Source organism: Onychostoma macrolepis, chromosome 17 (genome assembly GCF_012432095.1).
Source record: "Onychostoma macrolepis isolate SWU-2019 chromosome 17, ASM1243209v1, whole genome shotgun sequence".
Classification (NCBI taxonomy): domain Eukaryota; kingdom Metazoa; phylum Chordata; class Actinopteri; order Cypriniformes; family Cyprinidae; genus Onychostoma; species Onychostoma macrolepis.
In genome coordinates this window covers 5,311,395-5,324,836 of record NC_081171.1, presented here as the reverse complement: position 1 = coordinate 5,324,836, position 13,442 = coordinate 5,311,395, and the positions used below count along the sequence as shown (strand labels likewise).

Here is a 13,442-nt window from a genome sequence, read left to right as displayed (position 1 = left end):
TTTTCACTGTAATATACACAGGAGTAGAAAAATAAAGCTTTGCATTTTGATGCCATTTTGGAACATGTGCAAAGTGACCATAACAAGCTTTCACATACAATCCACTAACATCTCAAAGACAGAATTTTATACTGTAAACTCAATGAATATCCATTCAAATGTAAAAATGTATAAGAAAGTGCAGTTTTATGGCCTGCAAAAAAGATTTTGTGTTGTAAATGATCACAATTAACCACCATTGGCAGGAGTGACAAAAAAACTGAAACATCTCACTCCAGCCTCTCCCTGTTCATTTCAGAACACAAATCTCATCTGATTGTTTCAGTGTGAATCTGTGCATGTGTACAGTAGAGTGTGTGTGTATGCATGTGAATGCGTACGTGTGTGTTGTGCTGGAGGTTTTCTTCTGGTCTGACGGGTAGAATCAGAGGCCTTGTGGAAAAGAGCTCTATTTGCATTTCAAATGTCACCCGCAGCAGCAGACACCTGTTAAAGGCTAGAGGAGAATCCACACAAATCAAAGGTCTGACCCTGCGGGAGAGTCCGGATCACCCTGCCCATGGGCGACTGCTGCTCTGGACGCCCTGAGACGCCCGCTCAGCCCTGCGCTGGGACCGAACGCTCCTCACACAATGTTCTCAGTCCATCATCCTCACATGCAGCACTACCAAAGGTTAATTCAGGTGTTTTTTCCCTTTATTTATAGGATCTTGTTCTTTTTATCATTGTTTAATGCCACATCTCTTGTTTCTCGATGCATGTTGGCATACATTACACTGGTCTTCATGTGTCCATTATAACTGAGGTGAAACCAAAATATATTTTTGTTTATTTGAATGCCAAAAAAAGAATTTAAAATAGAATAAATACTCATTTCAATTGGGATATACATTTAAAATAAGTTAAATATTAATTACAATATGGATACTTCCAGATTTAAATTCCGATAAGATGCAATATACATCTATGGCCATATACAGTATAAGTTAAGCTGTATACAATTTTCTTTATTATTAATTCTATATTAATACAGTTATATATTAATTTAAATGTACGCATTGTGCCAAAACACTCCATAATTACACAGTAATGCAAGCCTTTTATGGCATATTGCATTGATATTGTATATAATTATCACCACTTATAGTGTTTGAGATTAACTAACTAAATATAATGACACTTAAAACTGCTTTCACAATAATTTAAGCAATTTACAGTAACAAGCTGTCTTTAGATTCAAATGAATCATTTCTGTGAACTAGCTCAACAGAATACACTGTAAAAAAAAAAAAAGCAAAAAGAGCAAAGAGCAAACTTTTTTTCTTTTTTTTTTACCATCTTCAGCAGATTTTGAGTTTGCTCAACTTATTTTTGTGGGAGATTCTGAAATTTTTGTTGTATAAACTTAAAACGACAAGTTGAGAAAACTCAAAAATCTGTTGAAGCTGGTTGCCTTAAAATTTTAAGTTGGCTCAACCATCAATCAATCATCACAAAACTCCCTGTGCTTTTTTGTAGCTATAATCTAAAAATGGATGTTTACTGCTGTGTATATAAAGTTAATTATTAAGTTCAGGTTTGATTGTGATAATAACTATATAAATTATATAAAATACTTATATAACATTATATATATAGATAGATAGATAGATAGAAAGAAGCTTCCCCAACACTACTACTACAAAAACCAGTACTAATAGTTATCAAACTAAATAAAAAAAAATTGAACATGAAGACTTTCTGAAATGAAGTGAAGAATGCACGCCTCCAATTTGAAAGATTTCTCCTTTGTTAGCCGTTAGATGAACATCTAATGCTGAATGAATCGCTCCTTTAAAAGGAATGAATAGGTTAAAGGAACTGTAACTAAAAGCAGTGATGTGCTCTCTGCGCCAGAGCCGATTGGACAGATGTCGCAGGCTCACAGGCGTCTGTTTCCAAATTCATCTCATTGCAAATGAAGCTTGAATCGTTTTCTTTTATTAATGCACAAACGGGGGGCTGCTTTTCACGCTCATCAAAAGCCTCTTGTTGACAAACAGCAGGATTACGATCTTCAAGAAAAATACCGCCATCTTTACGGCTTTATTGCCGGCGTGTCATGCCCTTGAGAGAGAGAGAGATGGAGCCAGTGATGAGGGGAAAACTCGCTCTCCCCTCCGCACTGCCAGATATTTAAAATAGGCTGTTGATAACACAATTTACTCTGCAGGTTGAGCAGATGAAAAAAAGTGACATCATAGGCAGAAAGAGGAGGAAAAACGAGTGTAGAGGCAGGACACGCACACATGAGGGAGGTGACAGGAGGTGAAACGCTTGACTCCACCTTAAACACTGCTCAGCCTGCCGTTCATTCAGAGAGAAAGAAAAATAGAGCACAAGAGGGAGATTTTGTGTCCCAAGGAGGACTATTATACCAGCAGAAAGATAACTATTAGCATTCCCATTCATCTTAATGACAGTAGCGCGGCTGGCACACAGATGTGACGCCAGAGACAGCAGACAGGTAAATATAAAAGTCAAGAAGCAGAAAGAAATATCACTGGCAAAACATTTACAATAATATAACGATATGTTTGCAACAACAACAAACAATGTTAATTAAAAAACCTTTTCGTCTCTAGATGCTGTGGTTGCCGTATCTACCAGCAGGGGCGAATCGTCTCATGCCAAGTCTTGGTTTCCAAGACATTTTTCACCGTTTCTGCAATTCACGCCAAAGAGAATCATCTTTGCTAGTAAAATAATGTTACACTACAAGCAAATCTCAATGCTAGAGTCCCTAAGGGGACATGGTAATGGAAAAAATTATGAGATGGGAGGAAAAATTATATTTCATTGCTTTTGCATTACCCTAAAACATTAGCTTTCTCCAGAAAAACTTTGTGCTCGCTCACAAAACATTTAATTTCTCTCACAAAACTATTGCATTCTCTCACAAAACACTTGAATTTTCTCACAAAAGTAATGCATTTCCCCAAGAAACTTTTCGCTCCTTTACAAAACATTTGCGTTCTCTCATAAAACACTTGTGTTCTTTCGCAAAAGTATTGCGCATCCCGAGAAACTTTCGCTTGCTTGCAAAAAAATTCCATTCTCTTACGAAAGGAAAGTATTGCACTCTCCCAAGAAACTTTGCATCGTCTTAAAATACGCATTCTCCTTCAAAACATTTGCATTCGCAAAAGTATTGCGTTCTCCAAAGAAACAATGCATTTCTATCCGTTCTCTGGTAAAACAATTGCGTTCCCCTAAGCAGTTTCACGTTCATTTGCGAAACTACTCAAATACAGTTTTTCCTCCCACCTCATATTACTTCCATCACAAAAATTTTGAGAGCAAATGGAAAGTTTCTTGGGGAAACGCAATAGTTTTGCGAGACAACACAAAAGATTTATGCAAACGCAAAAACATAAAAAAAATTTCTCAGCATCTACCACTATGGCCCTTTAGGGGCTTGATACAATGCAAAAAAATGAAAGCAACAAATCTATACCAACAAGCTTACAATGCAGACGATGTCATTGATTTTAATCCAATTTTGTCTAGGTATGGCATCATGCTGCCGACTGGATTTAATCGCTTTTTATCCTTATAAATAAAATCCCCTACAAACTTCTTGTACAGTATGTGTCTCTTGTCCTCATAATTTATAAATGAAGCTCTGGTGTTTGAAGACAGACCGTGGTGCCCTTTATCTGATTGTAAAGCACATCTTTAATGATTCTGTGTATACACGAATAAATCTCAGCGTCAGACCAGCCCTCTCACCATTAAAGACCCTCTCGCTCACGCTCACCAAGAAATTAACACACACACACACACACACACACACACACACACACACACACACACACACACACACACTTTTGAGTCTGCCAGTGTGAAATTTCTGCCCGGCTAGAAAAAAAAAGAAAAAGAAAACGCCACGAAAAGGACAAAACCACAAATGTGGAACTTCAATTAATTTAAAGCTCCAATCAGCAAAGAATAAATCCTTGGCAGATCTAATTACTGAAGCTCTCGGAAGACCCGGGCCGACCAGCCAATCTCCCTCATGTTTGAACAGCTTGATGAACTCGGGGACTGATGGATATCAAGTCATTTTGTTTAATTTATAAATGGATTTTCCCCTAATACTTAAATTATCATCAGTACAACACAATGAAAATGGGAACATTTGGAAGGCAAAGTCTATAAGAGCCCTGAAAGGAATTCCAATGAGGAATGTCACCTCTTTTCATCCCTGCTATACAATTCGTCTAATTAAATTCGGGAGCAGGGTAAGCCTGTGTTACAGTGCTGCCACCACACGGGCTGCCCCTGGAGAGTTCAGGGCCGAGTGGAAGACACTCATCAGGCATATCATGTCACACATGCCATTAACACACACACACACACACACGGACACTTTTGGCAACCTAAGGTCCACTCACAGTGTCTGCGCATCACATTGACCGCTTGGTGCAGCGTATCTATAACACAGACCTCAGAAAGAAACATGGCTTTTGGGTATCAATAAATAAACAGACAAGCAAAGAAATAAATAACTAAATAAAGAACACACAAAACAAATAATACAGCCCAAATCTGGAGCTTCAAGATCATTGAATGAAAGCTTTACTCAAAGCAACAGTGCAACAGATGAATTGCAAATGTTTCTTTGTATATTTAAACTGAAATTATGCAACTAATATTTATTTTAAAAAACTACAATTCAAATCACGGAATCCAGACATTAAAGTAGAAGTCTTGTAGAAAAGAAATACACATTTTAGGGCTAAAGAGGTCGGTATTAATGATCGGTAATAAATCAATGACAAAAACTAGTAGAATTATTTACCATTGAGTGCATCAGAATCAAGTATTAAAAAAATGTATTAAGTAAAAATAAAAAATAAAACAAAGAGCCAAATAGAAATATTAACAAATAAAACAATATAAAAGAAAAGAAAAGAAATAAAAATATATATTTTAAATATTAACCAAACTTAATTAAAACTAAATTATAAGACTATAAATTTGCGTTCAAGAACATAAAAAATAAATAAAATAAAATAAAAGAGCTAAAATTAAATATTAAAATAATTAAATAATATTAAAGAATAAAGTAAAACATATAATAATATAAGTGTTTATAAATATTAACCAAACGTGACTAAAAACTATATTATAATAGAAATTTGCATTCAAGGACTTTGACATGAAGTGGAATTGTTCTCCACTGAGTAAACCAGAATCAATTATTAAAAAAAACTTAAAAATAAATAAAATTAAATGTTAAAGGGCCAAAACAAACATTTCAATTTCAATAATAAAATAACCAAATAATATGAAACTATAAAAATAAATAAGTAATAAAATAAACCAGTATAAAATCAAACATCTAAAACAGCCAAAGCACAAAAACCAAACTAGAGAGATTAGCACACAAAACACAAACCCAAGGTTGCCTGTTGCACGCACACAGTGCGAATGATGTCTAAACTTCTAAACCTTTGTCTAAACGTCTAAACCCACGTGTTCTAACCTGTCCAGCAAGGCTGCTCATAGTCTCATGATCTTACCTGGCTCAGGTGTCTCAGAGTGAGAGGAAGAAGAGGCAGAGCTGGCCCCGTCCTCGGCCCCGCCGCCCTGAGACAGCAGCCCTCTGCCCGGCGGAAGCTTCATGCCCAGCTGCTCGGCCATCTCCACGTGATCACCCGGGTGAACGTAATCAAACACACTGCTGCCCGTCAGCTCTACCTGCAGTCAAAAAGAACATGAAACAGTGCTGTTACTCTTAACTAAAACTAAAACTGAAACTACTAAATTAAAATACATTTCATTGAAATAAAGATAAAATAAAACAAAACGTAGACCAACCTTAGAAATGCTGCATTGACAAATACATGAAATCAAATTAGTCTGAGTACTAAAACTAAAATAAAAATCTGTAAAACTAAAAACAAAAGCACATAGAATTACTAAAACTAAAATGAAAACTGAAAATATAAAAATAAAAGCAAATACAAAAATTAATAAATAAATACAGTATTTAAATAATACTACAATTACAATTATATAATATATATATATATATATATATATATATATATATTTACATTTTTATATATTTTTTACAATTTTATCAAATCTAATTATGTATCCACATCAGTATGTGTGTACCCTGGGAATCAAACCCATGACTTTAGTGTTGCTAGCGCAATATTCTGCCAAGCGAGCTTCAGCAAATTTCTCATCAGATCATTATTTCATATACACTCACGTGGCTAAAAATGTCATGAAATTTTAATTCATATATGATCTGTTTAGCATTATATAAAGTCTTTTAATGACTTATTCATGAAGGTTAGTATGAAGTATCTTTCATAGTGAGCTTAATGTGGTTTTCTGTAACTGTAGCTTGGCTAAAAGCACTTGTGCTCTTTTTATTTTGACTTCAATCCTCCCTCCAGAGGTTTCCTCTGCCTCTCCCCAGCTCGCAGAGACACAACTTTCTGCTCTTTAGGGGAGAGAGAGAGAGCTCGTTCAAATAATCAAATAATTAGCGTGTGCTTGTCTAACCTTTAAACATGCTCATTTACTAACCGGGCGGGAAAAACGGATTTACCGTTGCTAACTGGGGATGACAAGAAAACAACAACAGGCAGTTAAAGTAGCTGTGGCTGTGGCGCTTCTTAAACATGCTATTGTTGTGTTTTGAGTAACGCTGTTCTGTGATCAGGTCCACGTCTACAGGGACCCACGGATTACATGAGAATAATCCCTTTAATGTCCTATCCCTCAAAGCAATTTAGTGCTTCACAAATTATTATTCCAGGCAGAAACAATGAATAAAGAGACGGGCCGCTGACAGAGACATGAGCTTGGGTTATTTCGGCACAATGCTAGAACTGTAAAACAGAATAATGCTGTGTTGTAGATTTATTATATTCCTGCTAGAGGATATTACTGCTAATGCAGCGTTCTGCTGTCCGATCGTCAGAAGATGATACATAAACAAAAAAGAAGAAACAAAACGGCTATGCAAGAACAGTTTTGAAAGTGTACATTTACCAACAGGTAAGAAAAAATACACCCGTCTCTGGAAATGTGTATTAGAGGAAATGTTTAACACAAATTTAGACTCGAGTTAAAAGTGGACAAACAATAAATTCTGAAATAATAATATAAAATAGAATAAAAATGTCTGCATAAAATTAAACTTACAAAACTGATTTTATTTACATACAGTAGAAATCATATTAAACGGAAGTAAGTCAAACTGTGGGTGAAATAATATTCCATCATCATTCAGTGTGACAAATAGATTTATTTCAAATGAAACAACATCCTTTTGATGACCTGTAACTATTAAATAAGTGATCACACTAAATTTTATTCTATTTTAAATGATTAAAACTGGCTGACAAATGGGTAAAACCTAGTGGTTTGAAGGAAAGTGGCAAAGACTGGGAAATAATTAACATTGCAATTAATTAGTATTTGGGGGCTGCACTGTGATGAAAGGTATTGTATATATATATAAAAAAAGGCTGTGAAAAAGCTTTAAAGCTGTATTAAACTTGTATATTATAAATATATTAATTATAAAGTTACTTTTGATGAATTACAATATTGTATTACTCAAAAAAGAAAAATTAACTAATCACATTACTCAGTTACTTTTAACGGAAAGTAATACATTTTTAATTAAAAAAAACAAAGTAATTTGGGTTACTTTGGGTTAAAAAAGTAACTCAGATATTTAATTGTAAATTTATTCATTATAAATGTGAAATAAACTTTACTAGCTATTTAGTTACGTAACTCACGTTACTTGCATTACTCCCAACACTGTATATAATTACATAGTAAATACTCAAATAACTATCCAAAATATAGTCTATGTGTATCTAAGAGTTGAATATTCACAGGAATGCATATTGAAGGAATTGATGTGGACATCCAGAGTTTACTGGGCTCTTACTGTAAAACAAACAGCAAAAATCACAGAAAATCCATGGAAACATAAACCAAAACAACTGTGCAACAGGACCACCAACTGTCTGTCTGTTTCTCCAGCTCTTTGTCTCTTTCTCACTGTTTGGCCTCTCACACGCTGGAAACCCAACAGCACATCTGATTTTTTTTTTCTTTTCCTTTTTTGTCCCTGGGCATCAAAAAGCTGCAGGCACAATCCAAGTAAGACTTTCTGGATCTTTCTCTGGAAGACTGACATTCCGCCTATATCCAGTAGACCAAAGAATCGAGGATTCTTTTTGAAGAACTAAAGAGATGGGGTTGAGGTTTTCAACCGGCTTACAGACAACCGGAGTCCAATCCCAACAAAAAGAAGAAACAAGCCAGTCATTCACTTAAAAAAAAAAAAAGAAAAAAAAAAAAAAGAAAATCACATCTTGTTTATATATATTAGTGCTGTCAAATGAATAATCGAAATAAAAGTTTTTGTTTGCATAATATATATGTGTGTTCTGTGTATACACACATACAGTATATATTTTGAAAATATTTACATCGCTTTATTTATATATACATAATAAATATACACAGTACACATACATATATTATGTAAACAAAAACTTTTATGTTGGATGCAATTAATCGTTTGACAGCGATATATATATATATATATATATATATATATATATATATATATATATATATATATATATTTTATTTTTTTTTTTTATTATTTTTTTTTACATTTATTTATTTATTTTTCTTATTGAAAACAAATATATAAAATATACTGAATATACTGAATTAAATTATGATAAATAAACAAATGTATTTTCTACAATAAAAAACATGAAAGATATCGAATTAAATTATGGTAACAAATTTGGTAAAAAACTAATCTGAAATAAATAAATAAATAAATAGCTGACCATTTTGTGATAACTGGTACCAGCAGTAGCAGAACAGTTCAATTATCATAAAAGGATCAAACATCAGCTAATAAATTATTTACAATAGGACTATAAATGTATATTAATAAAGTAAATAGTGTCGATTTGATTGATTTTAAAGTAAAAGAATAGATGACAGCCTCCCAGCAAGTTAACACACTACAATAAAGGCTTAAAAAATACATTTCCATACAAAGATGAAATGTTAAGCTTCCGCTCTTTTACATGCGAGAACGGACAATCCTTTTGTGTCCATTATAATTCACGCACACGGCCCGGCGACTATTTTAACAGTATTAGAATGAGGCCACTTTTCAGCACAAGTGGCTGCACAAGGCACTCGTCTTGCCTTAATCTCAGCGATGCGAAGATGGGCGAACAATGCGGCGAGAAAATAATATCAGCTCTGATATTCATTGTGTGGCGGCCGGTGCGGTAAAGTGTTGTCTGTAACAAGAGAGCAGCAGATTATGCTCTGTGATTGCAGAAAGGACACTTGGATTACAGAAGGAGGTTTTGCATTGTAAATGAGGCCTGGCTCGCTGGAGTGGGGCCATGGACGGAGCCCACCAGCAACATGCTTATTTTGTAGAAGGTCACTCAATAAGAGCCCCCCCCCCCACTCTCTCCTCTGGCTTATTAAGACTGACTGGCACGCATTAATGAAATCACCTGATTTTACAAACATGAAGAGAGAGAGAGAAGAAAAAAAAACCCCCTGACGTTATGCTTGAGTTTAAGAAGGAAGCCCTTAATTAGCAAGGTTTCAGAAATGTCAGCTATCGCCTATTCACTGTTCTGCTCTATCAAAGCTATAATACCCAGCTGTCAAATTTCATCGCATGATGGGCGGTTTCTTTCTGCTTCTTGTGCTAAATTTCCTCTTTCGTGTGGGCGGAGCCAAAGGTCCACTGACCCCAGCTCAAATGTTTTGTTGTGTGACTGCTTATGAAATGGTGTGAAGGCCCAATAAACCGTTCAGTTTTATATGCCACTTTTTTCATTATAAACCTCCGCTAATAAATTTGCATACAAACATAAAACGAATAACTATATTTTTTTTCTTTAAGTTGACAAATACAAAACTTTCCAGTAAATATAAATAATTGCATTTTCATTTATTAATTAAGTTAATAGTTTTAATATTATATTTTATTAAATATGTTTATTACAAAATAACTATATGTATTTATCTATATTATTTTTAAAGTTAATAATATATTTTCTTTTATCAAAATTCCAGATAAATATAAATAACTACATTTGACTTTATTTTCAGTTTAATAAATATAATATTTTATTTTAACTTTGACTTTTTAACTTGAAGTGAAAAGATGTAAATTTCCAAGTAAGCATACAAAACTGTATTTTACTGTAGTTATAAATGAATACATATTTTATTTCATACAATAATTTTATTTCAAAATTCCAACTAAATCTACTATATTTTACTTTAGTTATAAGTTAATGCACATATTTTATAAAACATTATTTCAAAATTCATATCAAACTAAACAAAACTAAAGTCTGTGATGCTTTCTTAAACTGTTTGAAAAGAAAATATTCATACAGAGTCATACTGATAAATGAGGCTCATTTGACTCCACTCTGCACATTTTGCCCCTTTTTAAAAAAAAAAATTCAGTCTTCCTCAGTTTAATGATTGAGCGGCTCTGGAAGCACTGACCCCTCCCCCTTCTGCCCGAGCCCCGCCCCCTCTCTCATTCCTGTGTCTCTGCATAAAAGCAAGCATTAGCTCCCTCTATTTACTCCGGCGCTCTCTCTTGCCCTGCTCTGTGAAGCTGAAGAGGCATGTCAAGTGTCACTGAACCCCTCCAAACGGCAATAGGAAGCTGCCAGCTCTCGTCTCTCACATTATGACACAATTACTCGCTGGCATCAAACACGTGCCGCCACGGCTCTCACCTCACGCTCCCTGCCAGTTAACCTGTTTGGAGTCCAGGAACATTTTGGCCCCGTCCATGCATGCAAATCCACAATCATGACTCACTGCTAAGATAAAACGGCTGTTGCAAGTGCTGATGTGAGATAGCAAAGATCTGATGCTTGAAATGACCCCTAGCTTTTCAGCTTTGGCTCTCGAGTTGCTTGTAAATTGCTTCTGATTTTTAAAACACATGTATGCACACACTGCCATTGAGTTTTTGAAGTAAATTTTTTAGTGCAACTTACCAAAAATAATTTGTGTCAAATATGGGAAAAGTGTCTAAAATTATATATATATATATATATATATATATATATATATATATATATATATATATATATATACATATAAATATAATAAATTATTTAAAAATATAGTGTAAAATGATCATAAGTAAAATAAATAAAAAAGTGTAACTCTTTTGCTTGTGTGAATTTAATTATAATTTGAGTGTTTTCTGTGTAATAGAATCAGGGCCACTATTAAAAACCTAAACATGGAAAAGACACAAACATTAAAATCCTCAGGGACAGAAAAGCACATTAAACACATCTGAGGGGAGGGAGAAATTCCTTTCAGTTCCTTAAAATGTCAGTGACTTTTAAAAAAGTATTAATCAAATAAACTGATGTTGGCTGGAGGGTGCAGAATTAATTAACGCATTTAACGCAAATGTGCTAAATGGAACATTATACGTTTCATAGCATGTAATTACTCTTTTAATAAATGATTCATGTTATATTCCCATCAATTGATAACGCTTGTGAATCATAAAGCAATTCGGCGAGAGCTTGTCTGGACCCTGAGATAGAGCGAGTGGGGTTCAAATCATTGGTCCTTCTGTTTTTGTTCCAGCTGGGAACTAACAGTCCCAATTAAATTATGCAAACCCTGCCGCACGGATAGCCAAGAGCTAGAACCAAAAAAAAAAAAAAACCCTGTTCGCTTGTACAGCAGAGCTGAATAAGAGAAACACGCAACTAGAAGAAAACTTTTGTTATATAATATTATATTACCAGTCTTTTATGTGAGAAACTTTTTGAGCAATGTATTATTAGTAAAAAACTAGTGAAAAATAGATTAAAAATGTAATATATAATATTTGCTATAAAAATATTCTATATAATATTTAAAAATTAAAAAATATATATTTTTACTAGCATTTTACTTATACTACAAATATTTTGCTTTATACAGACAAAATAATTTTTACAATTATTAATTATTATAATTTAAAAAAAATAATTATACAATGTCATTGTATATACAATTATACAATATTCACTGTGAAAAAGTAGGCATTAAGCTTCATAAATTAATATTGTGAATATATATGTAATATAAAACTATAATAAATGATGTAAAACGACTTCAAAATATTTTGTAAAATACATTTATTGTGGAAAAAAATAGGTGTTATATAAAAATATCTCTTATTTCTCATACTATTCATTACATCGACCACAGGCCACCTCACTTTCTAAATATCAGCATCGGCCATGAAAAAGCCGTATCGCTGGACCACAAGCACAGACTTCACTATAAACGATGATTGACACGACTATGATTAACCTCTGCTTTTCACGCGGTCTCATCCATTAGGGTTCCCGGTAAATCATCTGATTACCAAGCCTATAAAATAATAATAGGGCTCCTCGAAAAGCACCGCCATTGTTGTAGTGGACAAGAGAGAGGAGAGATATCCCTGGAAAAACAAAAGCTGGCAGTGGCTTAAAGGAAGGACATAATTAAGGGCCAATCGGAGCTGTCTTGTGTGAGCAGAGACCCAGGGGAGCACCTCTCTACCTGTCTGACCTTGGAAAATGGGAGTCCTTGGCTGCGCCGGTGACCCCGTGATCTCCACTCACATTCAATCTCCCTCACCGGCACGAGAGGCGACCTGCCTCATGCAAATCCCATCTCCCCCGTGAGCCGCGAATAAACTGCAGCCTAATTAAATATTTTTTAACGATGTGAGTAATTTTTGCCAAGGGGTGGATCCGGGGCTAAAATTTTATATGAGATCACAAAAGATGTTCCCAGCGTTGATTCTGTAAATTAATGACTATCTGCCTTATAATAAAAGCATACTGCCAAGAATATGAATAAAGACGGCTTACTTCAACCCGAACAAACGCTTTCAGGAAAAGGCTTCTGGAAAGTTTCAACTTCCGATACTAGCCGAGCTTGGGGCATTTTGTATATCATACAAATTTAAATATAAGTCTATGTATGTATGTATGAATGAATGAATAAATAAATGATATATACATATATAATAATAAATGAATACATAAATGTACACAAAAATGTATACATAAATTAAATACTAAATTATACATATGTATATATATATTAATAAATGTGTGTGTGTGTGTGTGTGTATACATATTTTAAATATTAATTTAAAACATTATAAAGTAATACAAATACACACACACACAATTTTGTAATTTAATTTTATATGTACATTATACACATATATAAATATAATAAATATATGTGTACTATATGCCAAGAAGACGAATAAAGACTCTTACTTCAATTGGATACTTAGAACGCTTTTAATATTTAATATT

The 13,442-nt window shown here is 33.9% G+C and overlaps 1 protein-coding gene across 9 annotated transcripts in view; it reads right to left on the bottom strand.

The window, feature by feature from the left end:
- The window catches only part of LOC131523236 (neuronal PAS domain-containing protein 3), a 313,372-nt gene that overhangs the window by 39,649 nt on the left and 260,281 nt on the right, over positions 1-13,442 (bottom strand). For all 9 annotated transcript variants that reach the window (XM_058749405.1, XM_058749406.1, XM_058749409.1 and 6 more), the window contains one exon: positions 5,568-5,745. In XM_058749405.1, coding sequence (XP_058605388.1) covers positions 5,568-5,745 — 178 coding nt within the window. The remainder of the gene's footprint in view (positions 1-5,567; positions 5,746-13,442) is intronic.